We start from the raw sequence: 22,628 nt of genomic DNA on the forward strand, positions 1-22,628 counted from the left end.
ACTAATGGGTTCATACAAACGTAGTCTTTTGAATCTGGCTTCTTTTTTACTTAGTAGTATATTTGAGAATCATTTATGTTGTGTGTCTGTTGTAGTTTGGCTTTCTATTGCTGTGATATAACATCATGACCAAAACAGCTAGGGGAGGAAATGGTTTATTTCTTTCACCTTACAGCTTATAGGCCACCATGAAGGGTAGCCAAGGCAGGGATCTGATGCAGAGGCCATGAGGAAGTATGGCTTACTGGCTTGCTCACCCATGGCTTGCTCACCTATGTATACAACAGGAGTGGTACTGTTTATAGTGAGCTGGACCTTACACATCAATCATTAATCAAGAAAATGCCCTCAAGGATTTCTTGAGGCCAACAGATAGAGGCATTTTCTCAACTGGGGTTCCCTCTTCCAAGGTGACCCAAGCATATATTAAGTAGACAAAAAATCTAACCTATTCATTACCAGTGCAGTGTGTCTCCTTGAGTGTAGTAGTCTGTTGTATGTTTATACCACTATCGTGTGAGTGTGCTATCACTCAACCACAAACTGATAGATGCTTAGTCATTTCCAGTTTGATGAAGTAATGAATAAGGCCTCTGTGAACATCTGTGCAGAGGTTTTTCTCTTGGGTGAATCTCAAGAATGGCATTTATATATGTCATATGGTAAAACTGCTAAGCCAATCTGAACTGGCCAGGCCCATTTGCGTTTCTCCCAGGATTAAATGAAAGCTCCAATTGTTCCACATCCTTGCTAGTCCTTGCTGCTGTCAGTTTTCATCCTTGTGGTACTCGGATGCTCACTCTCATACCGGCTTTTAAAATTATTGTGTCTTTGTTTAGAGTGTGGAGGGAGGCGTGTCTGTGCCTTGGTGTGGATGTGTGGAGGGAGGCATGTCTGTGCCTTATGTGGAGATCAGGGGACAAGTTGCAGAATTTGTTCTTCCTTCACCACATGGCTCTGGAAAGCCTTTCACCACACGGGTGCTGGAAATTGAATTCAGGTTTTCAGGCTTGGCAGGAAATGTCTTTACCCACTGAGCTGTCTGACCCTCATTATGTTTTTAATGTTTGTTTTTTACCACCCAGTGACAGTCTTTTTTTCAAGTATGCCCAGGGTTTTATGTGTTCTGTATATATCCTGGAAACAAGTCCAGTGTCAGATATACACTTCCTATGTTTTCTCCTATTGTAATGAAGGGCAGATGTCCTCTTTCCTCTGGGAAATTTTGTAGCTTTGGGTTGTCTATTTAGATTTACCGTCCATTTTGAGTTAATTGTTGTTGGTTTGTGTTTGTTTATTTGTTTGCTTTTTGCAAATTGGCATAAGAGAAAAGCACAGAAGCTTGAGTTGGGGCCCATTCAGGACCCATTTGGATGAGATTCAAAAGGAAGAACCTCAGTAGGTTCCCTTGGTCAAGTTAAGAAACTGCCATGGCCAATCTGAAGCTCCCCTTTTACTTTTACTGCTTTGTGGGCCACAGTTTAGTCATTGTTTCTTTGCAAGTTCATGTTTAGTGTTTGCACTTGTTTGGCATTGTAGTCATGGTGTTGTGAATAGAATATTCTGTTTCCCATGCATAGATGGAGAGTCTGTTGGTGCAGTGAAGGGGGAAATTACTGAGGTTGCTGTTCTGTCAGCGTCAAAGCGGCTACTGGAAGCGTGGGGAGGATGGGTCAGCCAGTAAAGCTCTTACTGTGCAAACATGATGACCTAGTTGGGTCTTCAGAACCCACGCAGAAAAGCCACACACCGTGGGCATGCTGGTAATCCCAGCACCAGGGAGGTCGAGAAAGGCAGGACCCTGGGGCTCTCTAGCCAGTCAGCCTAGCCAAACAGATGAAACCTAGCCAATGAGAAACCCTTTCTCAGAAAGCACGGTAGACAGGCTCATGAGGAGCAATACCCAAGGTTGGCCTCTGACCTCCACATGTGTATACACGTCCGTGCATACATGGGCGCTCACATGAACATGCTCACACACATCCATGTGCATAAAGAAGGTTGCTGGAAAACATTCAATGAAACGCTTTACTATAGCACATAACGCTTTTAATCCGTGCAAACAGATGGAAGAGCCTGAATCTTAGTGGCCAGCGGGTGCTCATCAAATTACATTTCCAAAGGACATGAATTTTGTAAAGTAACCTCATTTGCCTTTGCAGACTTTGTTGGTTGTTTTACCTGACAGTTTTTATTCCTGCCCCTAACCTTGGCCCTGTGCATATAAACTCTCCACTGTCTGTAGGAACTCTGTGATAAACACTGCAGCAGTGACTTCCCTTAATAGTATGTGGACTAATCCCTAAATACAGTTTGTACCTATCTTTGAAATCCACCTAGGCAATAACCACGGAGGAAACGTACTGAGCCTCCATCCTCTTAAGGATGGACACATGGGTGGATAAGGCTAAGTTTGGAGAGAAACCTGGCTACAGTTACACTTCCTTAATTCGCCCATGAATTCCATTCAAGGATAACCACCAGGCTCTCTCTGTAAATATTTTTGTCTTCTGGTTTATTTTTAGATTAGTAAACTTTACTCTTGATTCTTTTTAAGTGGTTAGTACTATGGCCGTGACGCTGCCACCTGTGCAACCATGGAATCCCTTTGCCGATTCGTGAAAATGTCTTAATATCAGTATCAATTGTTGCTTTCTCCTTATTAAATAGTGGACACAGCCATCACTACTTTTTTCTCCTCCTCTGTCTGTGGAATTAATTTCATAGTGAACAAAAAGAAAGAGTGATATAGAAAAAAAGATTTAAACAAGTAGACATGCTGTTCTCACAGCGATCTGAAAATGTGGTTAGCAGTGACTCAACTTAGGCTATGTGCTTTTAAAAATGTCCATAAATGACAAACAAAGATGCTTAGGTTAGTTAGATAGGCAGTTCTAGCTTCAATAACTCACCCTTTTTTGAAAAAAAAATCTTGGTCTATAAATGTATGTTTATAGACCAAATATAAATTCACCTTACTTCAGCTAGTTGTTAGCAGCAGAAATGTCAGACATGATATATGGTGCACACAACTTTATCAAAAATTGGCTGTATTCCATGGACGTGCAAGGCAGAGTGTGACTTTTAATAAGCATGTGCCTCTTGTGCAGATGGCCACCTGGGAACAACTAGTTCAGCTGGGTGGGCAGATTGCATTTAATCCCTTTCCTTGCCCCCCCTTCCCTACCCAGCATCCTCCCTTCCTCTGGAGTCTTTTACCCAAGCCCTGCCCCCTGCACTACCCACCCTGCCCACGTGCGTTCACACACACACACACACACACACACACACACACTCTCTCTCTCTCTCTCTCTCTCTCTCTCTCTCTCTCTCTCTCTCTCACACACACACACACACACACACACACACACACACACACACACACTCTCTCTCTCTCTCTCTCTCTCTCTCTCTCTCTCTCTCTCTCTCTCTCTCTCACACACACACACACACACACACACACACACACACACACACACACACACACACACACACACCTGACTCCAGAGCTACAATTCCCACTCTGGATTTTTTTTTTCCCAAGTCCCCAGAGGTTCACAATAGCTCAAAAAGGAAAAGAGGCAAAGGGAGAAACTGCTCTTCATGCTGTGTGTACTCCTGAAGAGTGAGCCCCGAACCCCATTGCTGCTTAGTATGTCTACTGCAAAGTGAACTCCCACACATCTCTGCTGAGTACATAGGGGTGCACTGCAGGTTTTAGAAAAATCTTTCAACCTGAGTTTGTTAGATAGCCTGTTCATTTGGTTGGTTTTGGTTTTGGTTTGGTTTTTGTCTCTCAACTGCAGACATGCACTAGAACTATTTTTTTGTGAACCATACTCAGTGCACGCAGTATGGACATCCTGGGCATTTCATTTTAATCCAAACTGTAATAAAAGTGATGGAAGATGAGAAAAATAGGTGTTAGACATGTAGTTAGACACAAACACAGAAATCTTTAAAAACATATGTGTTGTTTTAGTCTGGTTTAGTACAGGTGAGTGTTGTTTTCATTTTGCTCTGGGATGTCTTAATGGCCAAGGCTTTGTTCACTTGGGCTGTCAGGCAGGATCTGTGTGGAACAGTAGGTTGAGCATAAGTTTTAGGATCTGGAGGGCTTCCTTTTGGATGCCTGTTCTCTAGCTCAGTTGCCTTAAGTCCCATGGTTATAGTAGCTCTCAGCTTCAGCTGCCACATCACTTGAGCTGGAGGCAGACAGAGTTGGTGCTGTCAGAGTACCACCCAAAATAAATGGAATTCCTGTACACAGTGGGGCAGCCAGTGTTTTGAGGGTGATGGTGACACTTGGGCCAAGGAAGAGTGTTCATCAAGTTCTGGAATCTGCTAAAAGGCCAACCCCAGGGTTGGAGAGACCTCATATTGCTTTCTGCTGCTACCCTGCGCCTTTCACTGTCTAGACATGACCAGTTCCTTGCCAAGTGGTTCCCAGAGTTCCACTCTCTTCTCCTGAGAATTTACTTCTCTGTTAGCAGCATTCAAGCATTCTTGGGGCCATTTTGGTATAAGCACCCCTTTAACACTTGCCTTGTGTCATGACTGGTTTGCAGGTGTTACCCCACCACAGACAGCTGGCTACATAGAGGTTACTGATCTCCAAGCAAAGAAACTCCGATACATCCCTGTCCCCAGGTAATCCATGTCACTTCTTTTCTTACTGTGTTTGTTGTATGGAAACGAATGAGTTCTTCCTGTGTGCTCTGAATAGATGCATGGTTCCTGCTTCTCGAAGTAGCAAGTTCTTTCCTCCTCTACTTACAGTTGGTTTGTATCTCACCATTCTTCTGCATGTGTTAATGACATTTTTATCTTCTGTTTGGAAAAGCATTCAAATGTTTTTAAATACAGTGTGCAGGCGTGAGTCCCTCGGCTCTGGCCGGCTCTCCTTTGAGTGGTCTGTTCTCATTTTCACTTTCTGTACCAGGAACAACACTGTTAGTATTATAGAAATTTTAATTTTGATATTAACTGTTCTGGTTTCCTGGAATAGACTAGTCAAGATGTCCAAGGCATTTAAATAACATTAATATTACATTGTTTCTAAAGTTGGTTCTATACATTTGTAGTCATGTCAGTCTTGTAGTTGAACAATTCCCAGGGATTTAGGGTAGCCCTTATTGTCCAGCAATGGCAGCAAAGCCTTTAAAGCAGGGAAGCGTGTGGTCTAAGCAGTGGAGACTCCTCTGTGCTGTGAGAACATCGATGTGCTTGCTGCAGCCCTGAGGCCGTGCCCAGTCTCCTGTTTTCTGGCTGAGGCTGCTGTGACTATGTTCTTTTGTCTTTGGTTTACCACCAACCGAAAGCCACCTCCTTCTAACCTAGTGGTTCTCAACCCTCCCACTGCTGCAACCCTTTACTATGTTCCTCATGCTGGGGTGACCCCAACCATAAAATTATTTCACTGCCGATTCATAACTGTAATTTTGCTACTGCTATGAATCCTAATGTAAATATCTGATAGGGTAGCCCTTGAGGTCTTGACCTACTGGTTGAGAATCACTGTTAATCTTTTCACTCTATTTTAATCTAGATTAAGATCACATTTCCTCCTCTGTTCTGCCTTGTCACATGTGACTGAACCCTTCACAGCTCGCACAGTGGGTAGAGCCTTGCCTGAAGTCCCAGTCAAAGAACCCTGGAGAACTGTCTAGTATTAGCTGGAGGCCATGCCCAGCAGAACCTGTAGGCTACCCAGGACAGCACCAGGGCATGCCTCCTCACCCTCCTGCAAGCCCCAGAGAGAGAGAGAGAGAGAGAGAGAGAGAGAGAGAGAGAGAGAGAGAGAGAGAGAGAGAGAGAGAACCCTCAGCAATGGCTTCATTTCTCATGACCTTTAATCAGACCTTAAAGCTATGGAAAATGAAATCATTACTCCGAGAGGTAAATTTACTTTCTCTAGCACATATGGCTTCTTAGAATACCTTAGTATGTTGACTTTGTGGGAGATGCCTTTTAGTCATCATTTAAGGACATATCTTATTCCCTTCTAGTCATATATTCCTCAAAATATACAATTAATTCAAGAGTCAAAGCAAAGAACATCTTATGGTATCTTAGTTAGGGTTTGTATTGCTGTGATAAACACCAAACCCAAAAGCAAATCTCAGGATTCTCAGGCCCACACTGTCACTGGGGGAGGTCAGGGCAGGAACCTGGAAGCAGGAGCTGAAGCAGAATCCATGAGGGAATGCTGCTTATGGCTTGCTCCTTGTCACTTGCTCAACCTACTTCTGTATAGAACCCAGAACCGCCTACCCAGGGGAGGCATCACCCACAATGGCTTACCCCTCCCCATATCAGTCATGAATCAACAAAATGCCCTACAGATTTGCATATAGACATCTTTTTCTCAGTTAAGGTTTCTCTTCCCAAATATGTCTAGGTCTGTGTCACATTGTCAAAACCCAACATTACTGTTAGCATTTCTAAAGCATTGGTCATTTCCCAATGTTTCTTTCTCTTATGCTGTTTGTATCTGTGTTCTTTATATTTTGTATTAGCTACTTATTCTCCTGGCCAGGAAAGGAACTCCTGGAAGGGCAGCTGAGTGCACACACAGCAAATGCCTGAAGTGCACACAACTCGTTCCTTTAGACTGAATCACAGTGCAACCCACCCAAGTATTATTCTTAGGGCCACATAAAGAACATGAAAGGGGGGTTGGGAATGTACTCAGAGGTAGAGTATTGCCCAGCAGTGTACGATGCCCAGGGTTTGTTCTCCATTACCAGAGAGAGAGAAAGAGAAAGAACCAGGTAAAAATAATGATATATTTTATTTAAACCAATATCATTTTGAGATATTCTCAGTATAAAAATTTTAATGTAGGCTAGACATGATAGAGTATGACTTTAATCCCAGCACTCAGGAAAGAGAGGCAGGTGGATCTCTGTATGTTTCAGTACAGCCAGGGGTACATAGTGAGACTGTCTCAAAATAAAAAAATACATTTTCTTCTAGGTCTTTCAAATCTCAGTACACATTTTACACTTGCAACATTTCACATGACACATGATTTAGATCATTGTCCTTACATCCTGACTTTCTGTTGAAGTTGGCCAGTGCTATATTTGGCGCACATTAGAGAGGAATGAATCATCTAAACTTAAGGTAGTGGTTGGTTGGTGTGTGTGTGTGTTATTGTGTGTGTGTGTGTGTGTGTGTGTTATTGTGTGTGTGTGTGTGTGTTATTGTGTGTGTGTTATTGTGTGTGTGTGTGTGTGTGTGTGTGTGTCTGTGTGTGTGTGTGTGTGTGTTATTGTGTGTGTGTGTGTGATAGTTAAATTTCCCCTGAATATCAGTGATGTCCTACATGACACCTTATTAATTACTGTGTTATTGCTGTGATGAAACACCATGACCTAGGCAGCTTTTGAAAGGAAGCATTTAAGTGGGGACTTGCTTACAGTTTTACAGGGTTAGTCTATGACCACCATGGCAGAGAGCATGGTGGCATGCAGGCGTGGCACTGAAGCATTAGCTGAGAACTAACTCCTGATCTACAGGCAGGAGGCAAAAGAGAGAGTGAGACCGGGCTTGGCTTGGGCTTTGAAACCTCAAAGTGGCACACCTCCTCCAACAAGACCATACCTCCTAATCCTTGACAAAGAGTTCCTCTAACTGGGACCAAGCATTCGAACATGTCAGCCTATAGGGCCATTGTCATGCAAACCACCACAATAGCTAACTTCAAATTATAAAACACATGGTAAAGTTGCATAATTACAGAGTCAAAATGAATGATTTTTTTTCAAGTTTTTGTATCATATATTTGAATCTGGTTAGGTTTTTATTTTGTGGTGCTGGGGGGTTGAACATGGAATGCTCTACTGCTAAGCCCTGCAGCCCTCCTTGTACTCACATATCCTCTGCAGCTGGAATGACAGGCAGGCTGCCACCCCAACTCACTGAAGTCCCACCTGTCCCCACATTTGCACAGCAAGTGCTGTAACCTCTGAGCCACCCCTCAGCCTGTAAACTGAGTTCATTCTCCTTCCCTCATTGCACATATCCTTGGAGTTTTCTTGTGCTGTGAGATGGTTAAGAGCAGACATAAAACAACCCTGCATGGGAGAGAGGGAGAGGATCAGGCGCAGCTCACCAAAGCTAAAGGAACATACTTCCGGGGTGTGGGGGTAGTATTGCTCATGTTCGGGTGTCACCCTCCTGCTTTGCATGGTTTCCAATCTTTTCTTTGGCCTCCTTTTTCAGTGCAGAGTCTCTCTCACCATACACCGCGTGGATATCTGCTATCTCAGACACAGATGCTCTGCTGGCCGAGTGGGACAAAAGCGGCATCGTGACTGTTGACATGGGAGGGCGTGTCAGGCTTTGGGAAACTGGACTTGATCGTCTGCAGCAATCGCTCATGGAGTGGAGAAACATGATTGGACAAGACAGCGACAAACCTGTGCAGGTATCTCTTGAATTGACCTTTCTCTTCACAGTTTAGTTTTACATGCCACCATTAAGGAAACTTCGTGCTTAGCCACTCCAATAGCTGCTTAAGTGGCAAAAATTATTTTTAGACTCTTAATAGAAGAAGACAATCTATCCATCTTGAGAGTGACTGAGTAAGACTATCTTAGTTCCCTACCAATGTTTAAATGTATCGTCTCCCAACGTCACAACATACAAATATAATCAACTTGTACTTCTTAGCCAGGAGCATCTCTGGTTTTCTGCATCTTTTCTTCCTTGTATCATCATGATGGCTGGCGGCTGTGCATGCTGCCTGGGAAAGAAAAACACTAGGGATGTCATGTAGAGCAGATTCCCCCAGGACCCGAAGCTCTAGACTGGAGGTCAGCCAAATGTACCACCAATAGTTTGTACACACCTATCTGCAGACAGTGCAGGCACCATGCGTAGGTGCAGCTCTGAGAGAGAGAGACACAAGGACAGCCCTTCTGGAAGTAAAGAAACCCATAGCTGCCGAGATGAAGAAGTGCTCAACATCTATTCTTGTTGCTGTCTAGGACTAACTAGGGGAGCAAAGCAAGCTTCAGACCCATTTATGCTATGGCATAAATTAACAGGATCAACTTGCAATTGATTCTAATCTTCAGAAAAAAATATTTTCTTGTTACATATCATTGTTATGTAGCAAAAAGAAAGATAGGCTCCAAAATTAATTGATTGATTAATTAATTATAAGAAGGGTAGGTTACTACCAGCCCCATCACTGTGCAAACAGCCATCAACAAGGTAAGACATTTCTACTTACTATTCCATCAATAATGGACTAATAATTACCATTTTATGTGATTTTCCTTAAAAGAGATATAAGTATATTTATAGATGACTACTACATCTTCCTCTTAGATTTTTAAAAGCTTACAGGAATGTTTTAAAAATCTCAAACCAAAATAGGCTAGTGACTTCCAATGCTTTTGAAGAGATAAATATATCAATGTAATTAAGTTAAAGCAAATGAAATCGCTTTAAAATTATGTCAGCAAGTAAGAGGCTCTATTGTAGCAGCAGATTGTTGTGCTTAATGATATTTAGGGACCTATGGTTCTGTTCACAATTATTCTAAATAATTATTTGGACTTTTGCTCTTCTATTTTCATTAGTGTCTAGCAGTAAATATGATTGTGTTTGAACTTCCAATATGTTTTCTTTGAACTTCTCATATAATGTGGAGATCAAAGACCATGTTTCTCCTGTGGTCAAGATGTGTAGTCTAGAGGGTGTGGTGGTGCATGGCTGTAACCTCAGCACTTGTGATGCCAAGGTAGGACAGTCATGCATTCAAGACTAGCTTGAACTAGATAGTGAGTTCTAGGACAACCCATAGCAAGCAAAACCCTGTCTTGAAAGCCCAAAAGAGAAAGAAAAGGGAGCCTTTAGTCTCAGTACTTTGAAGGTAGAGACAAGCAGATAGATCTCTGGGTTCAAGGCCAGCCTGATCTACAAAATGAGTTCCAGGACAGCCAGGGCTACTAAAAAAGAAAAACAAAAAACCCTGTCTTAAAAAAAAAAAAACAAAAAAACAAAAAAAGGACAGAAGGAAAAAAGACAGAAAATTAAGCTTATTCCTTTTTCTAAAAGACTTTGAAAGAATCTTTACTTCCAATTTAAAAGTGGTTCTTGACTCTTGAAAACATTAACCCCTATTTATTTATGTCTTAATCGTATCACTCCCCACCCCACCTGGGAGCTTTTCTGAATATATAGCAGATCTTTGCTTTTCCAGCTCCCTAGTTTGTAACAAGTGTGCAACAATTCACATCTTCCTTCATGCTCTAACTTGTATTAACAAAATGACACTGGCAACTGAAGCTAAATAGTTAAGCTAGAAATGAGCAAAATTATCTCAAGAATAACCAAAATATTATTAGCTGAACTTCCTCTAATCAAAATGTTTTCTCAGAAATGTTTAGCTTTATGTCCTCAGTTCAAAGTTCAGATAGCTGAAACAAGACAAACTTAGTAATAAGTGTAACATAAATCAGAATTAACTGGCATTTTAATTTGGAAAAATAAATGTTGGTCTGCATGCTCCTTTTACCTCTGCTATTCCTTGGTCCGTACAAGTTGATATTAAGCATGCATCCTTGGATACTCAGACAGAAAAACAAATTGTGAGTATGTGTCGTTACGCTAAGTGGCCAGAATGAATTATCCAAACAGTCTGCCATTGTTTGAGCTTTTGGCCAAAGCTCTTGGTAAATAATGAGGCAGTGTACTGACTACTCTATTTAGGCCCACTCTTGTTATTCACAAATACATTGTACAGCCAAATCTAAATAGGAGTCAATGCCAATAATAAGAGGTCATACTTGTCTTCTACAGTTCCTTTCCTAGTCAACCCTCAAGCTACCCTATTTGTGGGGTCTTTACTCAGAAGGGTTCTGCTCCTGATTTTGGAGATTGGAAAAATCCCTCTTACAGAAGTAGTGGGGAGAGATGCCTAGTTCTTGATGCCCTGCTTCAGCTCCTGGGTGCCGCCGCTTTCCCAGACTCTGGTGGAGTGAGCTGATCTCCATCTAGTGGCCATTAGGTATACTGCACACATTACTGAAATGAAAGATCACCTTTGCACCCCAGCCCTCGGAAAGTCAGCCTTGTGCTTGAGAGATTCCACAGTCCCTTGTGTGGCTCCTCTTGGGTAGTAGATGTTCCTTAAGACTGCAGTGAATGCCTGAAAACAACCTGTCAAGCTGTCTTCTTTGTCTTTCCCTGATTCTTCTGTGTACAGCAGATGAACTGTCCTTAGACACGCTTTGCTGCCTTCTGCCATCTACCAGCATTAGCACGGAAGCCATACTTAGTTGAGTTTTTGCTGATGAATTATTTGCTATATTTTCAAATGAGAACGCAGGGGATACTTACTGGTTAATTAGAAGCCAGAATCTATCTAGCTGTATTTCACAATGTTGCTTATTTTCTTTATTTTATTATTACATTTTTTATTCCTCTAAGCAATTCTATTAAATCTACACCATCATTTTCCTCAAAAATGAAATTATCATCTCTGTAAAGCTGTCAGTAGCTGTTCTCATGAGGACAGGTTGACCGATCGTAGTGTTGAGATGTCCTTTTCTAATGACAGCAGGCAAATCAGGAAGCTGATCTTTGTATGGTCCTGGTAGACCCTCTCTCTGCAGCCTTTGAAGAGTGTTCACTTAACCATAAACTTTCAGCCGGATATAATGTTCTGAGTCACAGTGCGGGACTAGAACCCGAGAGCCCTTGCAGTTAGTTACTCTTCAATACACGGAAGGCACCGGTTTATGCAGAGACGCATGGGAAGAAGTGCACATAAAAGATAACTGAGCGACATGAGCACACCATTGTCCCTCTGAAGAAAGCATTCTAGGACTGTGAATACATGCAGTTTATTGTGCGTGGGAACATTTCTATTGCTGGGATAAAACACTACAACCAAGGCAACTTGTAAAAGGAAGTGTTTAATTGGGCTTATGGTTCTAGAAGGTTAGAGTCCATGATGGTGGAGTGAAGGCATGGTGGCAGGAACAGCTGAGAGCTTACATCTCAAGCTGCAAGAAGGAGGCAGAAAGCCCTGCGGATGGTTGGAAGCTTTTGAAACTTCAAAGCCCAGCCCCAGTGGGACACCTCCTCCAACAAAGCCACACCTCCTAATCCTTCCCAAACAGCTCCACCAACTGGGAACCAAGCATTCACACATATGAGCCTCAGTGGATCATTCTCATTCAAACCACAACAGGTAACTATAGTTTTAGAGGAAAATTTTCAATGTAAATTCATTTTCTTTTTTATTAATTTTTATTATTTAAAACAATTTTTAAATTTAAATTTATTTTGACTATATTCTTCCCTTCCATAAGTCCTACTAGATCTTCTTCCCCTCCCTGCCCACCCAATATAATGACAAACTTCCCCCAAACCAAGAAAACAAAATAAAACAACACCCAAACAGGAAAAAACCCACCAAACAAACCCAAATAAACACACACACACACACACACACACACACACACACACACACACACACACACATCAAAAAAACAAAAACACCTGTAGAGTCCATTTTATGTTGGTCAACTACTCCTGAACATGAGGCTTGCTCTGGAGTGGTTGATATAACAGTTTCTCAGCAGGTGTAAGTGACAGTTCTGTTATTAACGGTTGGCCTTTTCTAGCCAATAGCACAATAGTTTAGGCTTTTCTCTTTTCTTTTCTTTTTTTGTTATTGGGTTGGGTTTTTTTGTTTTTTTGTTTTTGTTTTTGTTTTTTGGTTGTTGTTGTTTGGTTGGTTGATTGGTTGATTTGGTTGGTTTTGGTTTTTTGAAACAGTCTCTCTGTGTAGCCCTGGCTGTCCTGGAACTCTCTCTGTAGACCAGACTGCCCTCAAACTCACAGAGATCCATTCTACCTCTGTCTCCCAAGTGCTGGGATTAAAGGTGTGCGCCACCACTACCCTACTAGTTTTGCAGTTTTAAGATTTCTGTTGGGATGATAAAGCCTATTTTCAGATTAATTGCTACTCATATTTAAACCTATCTTCTTTCCAGGATACAAGTACTTATCCAGATCTTTCAATACACAGCTCTTCATTCTGTTTGCAGAGGAAGCATGGTGCACTTACATGTTTTGTTTTGCTTTGGCCAATAACTCTGGAAACAGTCTGGTTCACTGTATTGTTGTTACAGAATGATTCAAGTCTTGTAGGACTGTTACATATGATTGTATCTTTGGGGAATCTCCTTTGTCCAGAAAGGCAATGCCTTTCAAGAATTTGTGCAATGTCCTTCTGTCTCCCTAGTCATGTACGAGTATGCCTGGCTTTTGCTGACATGAGGCTGTGGCAATACATAGAATAATAGAAATGGGTTAATAAGAGAGAGCTAGACAGTAAGAAGCCCTAGCCATCAGCCAACAGTTTTATAATTAATATACAAGCTATGTGTTTATTTGGGGCTAATCAGCTGCAGGACCAGGCTGGAAAGAAACTCCAGCTACACTGTGCATTTCCAGTGAGGGTGATGGACAGCCCTATAAACTGTGCATTTCCAGTGAGGGTGATGGATAATGCCATAAACTGTGCATATCCAGTGAGAGTGATAGCCTATAAACTGAGAATTGTGACCATACAATTCTAAATAAACATCAAAAATACAAATCCTATCTTGTTTGCAGACTCTGGAAAAGGCCTAAGGAAATCTTTAGAGTTTTCTCTTCAAATCATCCCGTGCCAACTGTAAGACTGTTGTTTTATGTTGTTACTACCATGGTATATATTATTTAGATAAGAAACTAAGGGTGCAGTATTAGAAATGTGTATTAAAGGTATAAGGAAGCAGGTTTAAAGCATGCCAGTGATATATTAAGGTGACAGTCCAGGCTCTAGACATGTTATACTGAGAATTTTTAATATGTATTTAATGTGACCAACAAATCAATGGCTGCAGAAATAAACTTTCTTACCATTATGTGTCTAATAAAATTAATGATTTTTTTACCCATAAGCAAGCAGTATAGCCTATATTTTAAGAGCGTGATATTTGAAATAGTCAAACCTGACTTCAGGTCTGTGTCTAAGGTTGCATGTAGTCCTTGGCAAATTCCTTGTGCTTTTGAAGTTTAGCTTCCTAATTGTGATACGCTGCTAATGCTGTTTGTGCATCACAAAGTTCTTGTGAGAATGAAATACTTTTATCCCTGTCACAGAGTAAGTACTTGGTAAACAATAAGAATTAGAGACTTAGGGTTTAAGTAGTATTGGGCTACATGTCTGCTTAATGTTTATATGGTGACAAAGCCAGAGTAAAATGAAACGTGATTACCCAGATACTACTCGTGAATTACGCCCAGTGAGCTGTCTGTCATCATCATCTGTCCTGGTGTGCAGATGTAAGCTTCGTTTATAATCCCACTTAGAAAAAGTTTTGTCAGGCCCAAAAAAGGAATTGAAAAAATAGTCTTTGCTTAAACCTGTCAGCTTGAAGAAGAGCAGAAAATCAATGACAGGGCAATGGTCAGGAGAGGATTATACTTGTTTAGTTAGTCAAGAGACTAGCTAGAGCAAGTCCAAAATGCCCAGCAAAATACATAGCCTGTGCCCAGGCCTGAGAGCTGGGAGTAAGGAGTTGAACGTGGAGCTGTGTTTTCTTAGTCCTCACCTCATCCCCTTTTAAAATTTTTATTATTATTAATTATTATTATTATTATCATTATCATTAAGCACTTGTAGCTTTAGGACTTGAAGGCACTGCATAGCTCTGAAGGTTAGAATGTGGAAGTGTGGGAGACACTAAAATTACCAGCCTGTTCAGGGGCATTTAATTGTGTGGATCTCTCCCCATCTGATGTTCTCACTACCTGACAGGAGGTGGGAGTGGTCACAGAAGAGCACAGCCTGGGATAGGAAGATAGAAGGTCCGCCCTCCCCTGGGGTTCTCAGAAGAAGCTTCCATGCTTACATCCCTCAGGCAGGAAACTAAAAAAGCCTCTCTGGGAGCTCCCCTTCCAGATCTCTGTGTAAGGACTCGAGTGTGGGCAGGCTCTACCTTTATACAACCACACACACACACACACACACACACAAATCTAAACAAAAAGATATGTCAGGGTAAGTAATAGAAACCACAGTAAGCAGAGTTGAGTCAGTTGCCTTTGGAGTGGGGGTTACAGGAGAGGGGTGGTATGACATTGAAGACCTCTGCTTCTATTACGTCTCTTCTGTGATATTTGAGGTATTTAACTATGCTAGTTAAACTTACTAGTTTGGTACATATAAAAAAAATTTGAAAAGACAGAGATTGGTAGGAAGCAGGAGCTCGAGTGTGCATGGCACAGTTCCCTGGGAGAAGGTTAACCCTAACTCATCTGGGGGCCTCAGCTCTTAAAACGGCAGGCTTTTAATAGCGCTGACTCAGCTCTTCAGTTTCCCCTTCAAAATAACTCAGCAGGTAAAGGTGCTTGCGGCACAAGCTTGGTGGCCTAAGTTTGATTCCCCAGAACCCACATAAAGGAGGAAGGGGGCTCCACGGGAGAAGCGACCCTACAGGTTGTCCTCTGACCCCCACGTGTACTCCCACACACATGTGAGGCTCATGCTCACACACAGACATCATAAACTGATTTTTAATAATAACCCCAGGTTCTAATTGTGAATTAAACACACTATACCCTGTCTCTAACACTGCGCACAGACAGAAACCCCGTACAGCTGCATATACAGCTAGTGAAGTCTCTGAAAATATTCCTAGAAAATTACAGGAGAGGGACTAAGTGAGGAAGGAGGCCAGAGTTTGAGCTACCACTGAGTCAGCTCCAGACCTGGCCTGGACTCAAGGCGGCCTGCAAGTGAATGCTGCCCTCAGAAAGCTATGAAAAGAAGGGAAGTCCCTCAGCCCGATAGACGGTAACAGCTAGTGCCATACTTCTGGCAACTAGCACCACACTTACTCACAAATAGCTACACGCCAATGGGAATAAGGCACAGATGACCACACGCACTACCCCTGTCCCATACCACACTAGAGGTGCCAGTGCTATAAGGAAGTATAAGTAAAAGCCTGACTGCCTACCTGGAAATCCCATTTTTTAAAAATCTTAGAAGTAGTAAGTTTGGCAAAATCAACTATACATCTCTGCATCAGCAGCAATTAGTTATAATGTCATATGCACACACAGACACACAGACACACACACACACACACACACACACACACACCAAACACACATACACACACACACACACATACACACACACACACATTCACACACTCACACACAATTTCTAAGCAGTTCTTTCTGAGAATGAAATACTGAGGGTTGGAGTTAAACAAGATGGGGCCGGGAGGGAGGTGGTAAATACTGCAAAGAACTAATCCAGGTCATAAAAATGGAGTACATGCAGATAGGCACAGAGTTCACAGGTCAGAGTTGACGTGACAAAGATCCCATGTCTCCCCAGGCTGACCTATAGATTTAGTGCAGCTCCAAGCAGTTCTCAGCAGGACTTTTCCTAGCCACTGAATATAAGCCAATTCTAAAATTTTTACGGAAAGGCAAGGAATTAACGTAGTCAAAACAGTTGCTTTAAAGATGAATAAGATGGAAGATCATGTTACCCAATTTCAAGGTTTACTGCAAAACTACAATAATCCTGACAGTGTGGTGCTGGCAAAAGGATGAAAGAACAAATCCATGGGACAGAATAGAATGTCTAGAAATAGACCAAAGGCATAGCACCAATTAGTAACAGGCTGCCAAAGCACTCTAATGAAGAAAAGATAGTCAGCAAACAATGTGTGAACAACTGGACAGCCATATGCAGAACTGAATAAACAAAGAAATAAAAATAAAAACTTTTCTAAAATTTCATTTAAGGGGATGGAGAGACATATCAGCTGTTAAGAGCACATATTGCTGTTGCAGAGGACCTGGGTTCAGTTCCCACACCCACAGCAAGCAGCTCACAGCTGCCTGCACACCCAGCTCTAGGGGGTCTGACACCATCTCCTGGCCTCTGCAGGTATTGTACTCACACTCAGATACACATATTCATAATTTTAAATGAGTAATAAAATCTTTGGTGCTGTGTCTGTGGTTAAGAGCATTTGCTACTCTTGCAGAGGACCTTAGTTTGGTTGCCAGTACCTATGTACTATCTCACAACGACCCATAATTCCAGTTCCAGGAGGATCACTTCTGGCCTCTGCAGGGACCAGGCATGTATGTGATACACATCCATACACATATACATACATACATACATACATACATACATACATACATACATACATACCAAGCAAACACTCATACACATAAAATAATAATAAAATTTTAAAACACATATTAAAATATAGAAATAAAATTACATAATAGCTGCCATTTCAGAAGTAAAAATAGTATGCCTCTAAGTGGCCTAGCATTTGTTTTTATCTGAAGAATGTGAAGCTAATTAAAAATTACTCTGATACTGGGCTGCCAGCATGGCTTAGAGGGTAAAGGTACATGGCACCAAGTCTGACCACCTAAAATTCAATCCCTGTACCCACATGCTAGTAGCAATGGAACTAGTGTTTATTTGTGCTCCCTCCACCCAACCTCACAGTCCAGGCAGCATTAACAGTGCTCACTTTTCAATCAGCTATCCAGAAAGTCCACACTGCCACCCTGCTGAAACCCAAAAGTACCAGCGGAGTTCAAAACTTAGCACCTATCTCTTTATGACCCCAAAAGGTCACAGAAGTGGATGTTTCTAAGGAGCCAATTGATACTCTCCAGCCCTTTGATATCCTCAGCACGGATGCTTTGGGGTGCTCCTCATGGCAAGCAGGAGTCCCGTGAACCTCACAGTGTTTCTTAAATCCTGTACACACTTTCCTCTGGTAGCTAAGGGTTGCAGCACAGCCGTGTTATGCAAGGAGCAGATTGATAGGTCTGCAGTTGGATTCCAGAAGAGAGAGGCCTGTGGACAGGAAAGGTTAGAAGAGACACCATTGCCACGGCAGTGATGTGGTGTAGCACCCAGTGTCACCCCAGACAACTATATAAAGCCAAGTCTTGCCCAGAATGAATGACTGGCTGGCAGAAGGGCCCTCCATGTTGCAATAAATAGCACACATTGAAAGCTAGCACACATTTTTTTTCTTGAGGACGTAGATGAATCACTGTGGAGTGAGTAGGGGAAAATGAGGTCTCTTGGATTGCCTGATTGTAGTTCCACAAGTAAGTATGCCTGTGGGGCAGCTAAACCCAGCCTTTCTCCTTTCTCCACGTCGTTTTTAAAAGGGTTCTCCAGTACAGGAACAATATCAGGTTAACAGAGACCAAAGGTATTAGAGATCAAAGTAGAGGACCCCAGCCCCTTGATGGCTTTGTGATATTGAAGGTCATTTATTGTAAACACCTTGCTAACCCAAGAAGCATCAGTTAACCGTCTTTTTATTATTATTATTATTATTATTATTATTATTATTATTATTATTATTATTATTTAGTTCAATTTAGGGAACAAGCTTGTTTCACATGTAAGTCCCTTCTCCCTCTCCCTCCCCTCATCCCCCATCCCTCCTCCCCCACCCCCAACCTACCCCCCACCCCATCCACCCTCCACTCCCCAGGCAGGGTACAGCCCTCAATGGGGGCTCTGCAAAGTCCACCAGTTAACCGTCTTGTCCCATATCCTTATAAATTTATTCACATTTCAGATGCATTATCTTATGAAAACATTTTCAGCAGTCACCAATTTGAACATTCTTTTGAATTTTAACAAAAAGCTTTATTGCTCTTATTATGGTCTAGTTAAATATCCCTACATTTATACAGAGGTCAGAATACTTCTACTAGCAATAGCAAGTCAACACTGAATAGATACATCAGTAAAATCTTCTGTTGGAATGGCCTAAGGGCACTGGCCCTGCAAACAGGTAGAGCAAGAAAAGGACACAGCCTGGGAGTCACCTGAGGTGTCACTGTTTTGCGTCATGTCATTCTAGTATCTGTGTGTATGTGCTTAGTTTTGGAAGGAAGGGGACTCTATGGTGGTAATGCAGTAACTAATATTACAGGCACTTATTGCCTAGCAACACTGTTCTGAGTGCTTACATAATTTAAGACGGGCACAGAGCTGTTTACTCCAATACCCAGAGAGGTTACATAGCTTCTCATCTAGAGAAGTAGAATGCTTTTCCTTTCTAAGTTATGTACATATGTCTGTGTGCACGCACACACATGCACTTGTTCTGGCACACTTACAGAGGTCAGAGGACAAATGACAGGAGTCAGTTCTCCTTTTCCACCTTGTGGGTTCCAAGGATCAAACTCAGGTTTCCAGGCTTTGTCTCAAGCTCCCCTGCTAAACCATCTCACCAGCCCATGATCTGTTTTTAAATAAATCCTGCCTGTTGCCCAGAGTGGCTGGAGAAGAACTGGCCTTTCTCTTCCCTGCTAGCAGTAAGGTCATGAGGCCACCTCTGTTTCTGATCCACTTCCAGGGCCCTTTGAAAACTTGATTCTGTCCACTAATCTCTGTCCTGTAGTTGAAGGAATACTACAATAGCATGTTCTCTTGCTCATAGTTTACAGATGGTTAACAGACCTACCAGCCCATTTGTCTTGCAGAGCCATAGAGTAGGTAATCGATTCTGATTAGCTGACTCTTCTGGCAGTTAGGGAGTCCAACACTGAGGAACTGACAGGGTGATGATTCTGAATCTGGAAGAGTTTGTGTGTGAAATGCTCCCCACTCCCAGGGCCCTTGTGTTGAAGGCCTGGTTTTCCCTTGGTGAATCACTGGAAGGTGACTGGGCCACAAGGACTCTACCTTCATCACTGGCTCAATCCACAGACACGTCCATAACTCTGTGGCATTATTGGGAGCTGCTGGAAACTTGTAGAGGTCTCTCCTTGGAAGAAACAGGTCAGTGGGTATTTGGAGTGTGCCTTTCTGTAGGCTCCCTCTTGTCTCTCCTTGCATCCTAGCTGCCATCATGTGGGCATCTCTGCTCCATCTCACCCCTCGGCTATGATGTCCTACATCACCACATCCTAGGCAGCCAAACATGGGTAAAACTGCTAGAAATGTGAGCTTAGTAAACACTCCTTAAATTATTTCTCTTGGCTATTCAGTCAGTGATAAAAAGTCAGACTAACACAGTTCAAGATGGTGAACTCCACGTGGCAGAGACACTAAAGGGAGCTGCATTCGCTCTTTGAGGTTCCCAGAACCCTCAGGGCCTACACCCCTCAGCTGTCTCACTCCTCAATACTGTTACTCCTCAATACTGTCAGTACAGTTAAGTTTCCACTTGAGTTTTAGAGCAGAGGAAATGGAAACCATAACAATACCCAAACCTGACCAAGAACAGACACCCTGAGCTGCAGGACAGAGCAGAAGCCTGGCCGGTCTTCCCCCACAGAGTCTGGCCTCTCACTCACCCGGAGGAGCTATCCTTATCCTAATTGCCCTGTTCTCATGATTCACTTTGATTTGCCAAATATGGTCTTTATTTCAGCTATGCTTGTATACTCATGAAATAACTGTGAATCAATTTGTAATTATTGTCATACGGATATAGTGAAAACTCTTGAGTACGATATCAATGAAAATTGTGTATTAATAAGTAGCTCCTAGAAGCCCCAAACAACAGTTTATGTCATAGATCCAAATGCATTTGTATGTGATCAATATAAACTATAAATGTGGGCTCAGTTGGTAGAGCACCTACCTAGGATGCACCGAGTCCTACCCTTAGTCCTCAGCACTCACCCTCCAAAAGCCCCAACGTACATTTTCATCTCCACAAAGTAGCTGTTGGGTAAGATGTCATCACGCCACCAAGTTCACAATCTAATAGCTTAATCACTGGACTGGCATTCTAACATTCTACTGGTTTGCCCCCCCTCCCCCGCACCCACCATGTTCCTAGTTTATTTATAACCGTACAACAGTGTTTGTCTTCAAATCTGGCTTCAGGAAGCTCAACAAACCACAGTTTTCTAGGTAGATGATAGTGATCCAAGCTGTGCCATTGGCAGGTTGTCATCCATTGAATTGCAGACAAACAATAGATATGTGAGGCCTTTGAAACTCATTTAGCCAGCTGGTTCTGGTGAAGCACTTACTGGGGACCCACCATTGGTGCCTTCTGCAGGGAGCTTGTTCTATGTGGCTGCTAATCATGAAACAGAAGCAAGGAGCCAAGTGATGCCAAACAGTATGTAGCTCAGTGTTAGGTCGGGCCTGTGAGCCCTGTGCAGTGTGCTGTTCAGAGGGAAAGCATCTGTGAAAGTGGAATGTGTAGCCCACAACTGGAGCTGAGGCTGGGCATTTCTTGCTGGGGCTTGTAGGGCTGGGGATCTCAAGACTGATAAGCCCAGAGCCCCTGCATGCAAGGCAAGCACTCTACCTCGGAGCCAAGTCTCTAGCTGAGGCTTGAAATTGAGTAGCTAAACACAGAGAGATCCATTCCAGGCCTTTAAAAAGCCCCAGGTGCCAGCAGAGATGTAAGAATTAACATAGTGAGTTTTCTTAGCAGGAGTCAGAGCTGTGCCTCAAATCCAGAGCTGACCAGACACAGAAACCATAGGAGTGAGAGCAATTGCCACAGCCAAGCACAAAGCCTGGAGGGCAAGTCCAGGTTTAAAACCAGGTATCCCACAGAGGGGTGGCGTATGCAGCAAAGCAGGGGTGAGGGCTAGCCTGAAGCCTCCAGAATTGTGAGCTTTGGGGTTTTAGGAAACAGTTGTGTTGGGTTCTATGCAGAACATTTTTCAAAACCCTGCAAAGGAGATTCACCCTCCAGGCAGCCCTTGGTTATCATTGTATGGTTTAAGAGGAGACTCGTTCAAGTAAATGATTTCCCTAACAAGTGAAGTCTAGGGCAGAGGAGAAGCCAGACTGCATGAAAGCCAGCTGAGGCTCTCAGATCGCCTGACAGTGGGAGTTGCTGCAGGATACTAGGTAAAGTCTGTGTGGGAAGGTGGCCTTGCTAGGCAATGGCCATGTGGGAAACCCTCCAGTGAAACAGGGCAGCCAAGAGGTCCAGGTAATGATAAGGTGTGGGCTGATGGAGGTTGGCTGTTTAGGTTTTGGTTTTTCAAGACAGAGTTTCCTAGAACTCACTCTGTAGACCAGACTGGCCTCAAACTCACAGAGATCCAGCTACCTCTGCCTCAAGACCACTGGGATCAAAGGCGTGCATCGCTGCCACTGCCACCACCCTGCAAGTAGCTAATTCTTACCCGCTGTTTTCTTTACTCTAGTTTCCCATGGGCTCTGAGTAGCAGAACTCTTAGATCAAGCCCTTTGTGCTGATTGTAGTTGTGGTTTATGATAGAGCTGTGTTGCATGCCATTTATGATGTCATAGGGTAAATAAATAGGAGGGTTGGGCTGCTGGTTACAACAGTAATACCACCTTATACCTTTGAAGAGAATATTATCTATGTGATTCCAAGTTCATTGTGGAACCAAAAGATGTACAAGATGAAGGCATGGGGAGGCACACACTTATATCACAGTATCTAAGGAGCAAAAGCTAGCCTGGACTACAGAGGAAGATCCTGTCTTACCAAAAACACAGAACATAAAGCACAGCTGAGTCTGGTAGCATGCCTCCACTCCCAGAATTTAGGAGGTAGAAGAAGGATGATCTGGAGTTCTAG

At 42.7% G+C, this 22,628-nt stretch overlaps 1 protein-coding gene across 2 annotated transcripts in view; it reads left to right on the plus strand.

The window, feature by feature from the left end:
• The window catches only part of Vwa8 (von Willebrand factor A domain containing 8), a 330,350-nt gene that overhangs the window by 245,957 nt on the left and 61,765 nt on the right, over positions 1 to 22,628 (plus strand). For both annotated transcript variants that reach the window (XM_027390074.2, XM_027390075.2), the window contains 2 exons: positions 4,569 to 4,650; positions 8,230 to 8,434. In XM_027390074.2, coding sequence (XP_027245875.1) covers positions 4,569 to 4,650; positions 8,230 to 8,434 — 287 coding nt within the window. The remainder of the gene's footprint in view (positions 1 to 4,568; positions 4,651 to 8,229; positions 8,435 to 22,628) is intronic.

Source organism: Cricetulus griseus (assembly GCF_003668045.3).
Source record: "Cricetulus griseus strain 17A/GY chromosome 1 unlocalized genomic scaffold, alternate assembly CriGri-PICRH-1.0 chr1_1, whole genome shotgun sequence".
Classification (NCBI taxonomy): Eukaryota; Metazoa; Chordata; class Mammalia; order Rodentia; family Cricetidae; genus Cricetulus; species Cricetulus griseus.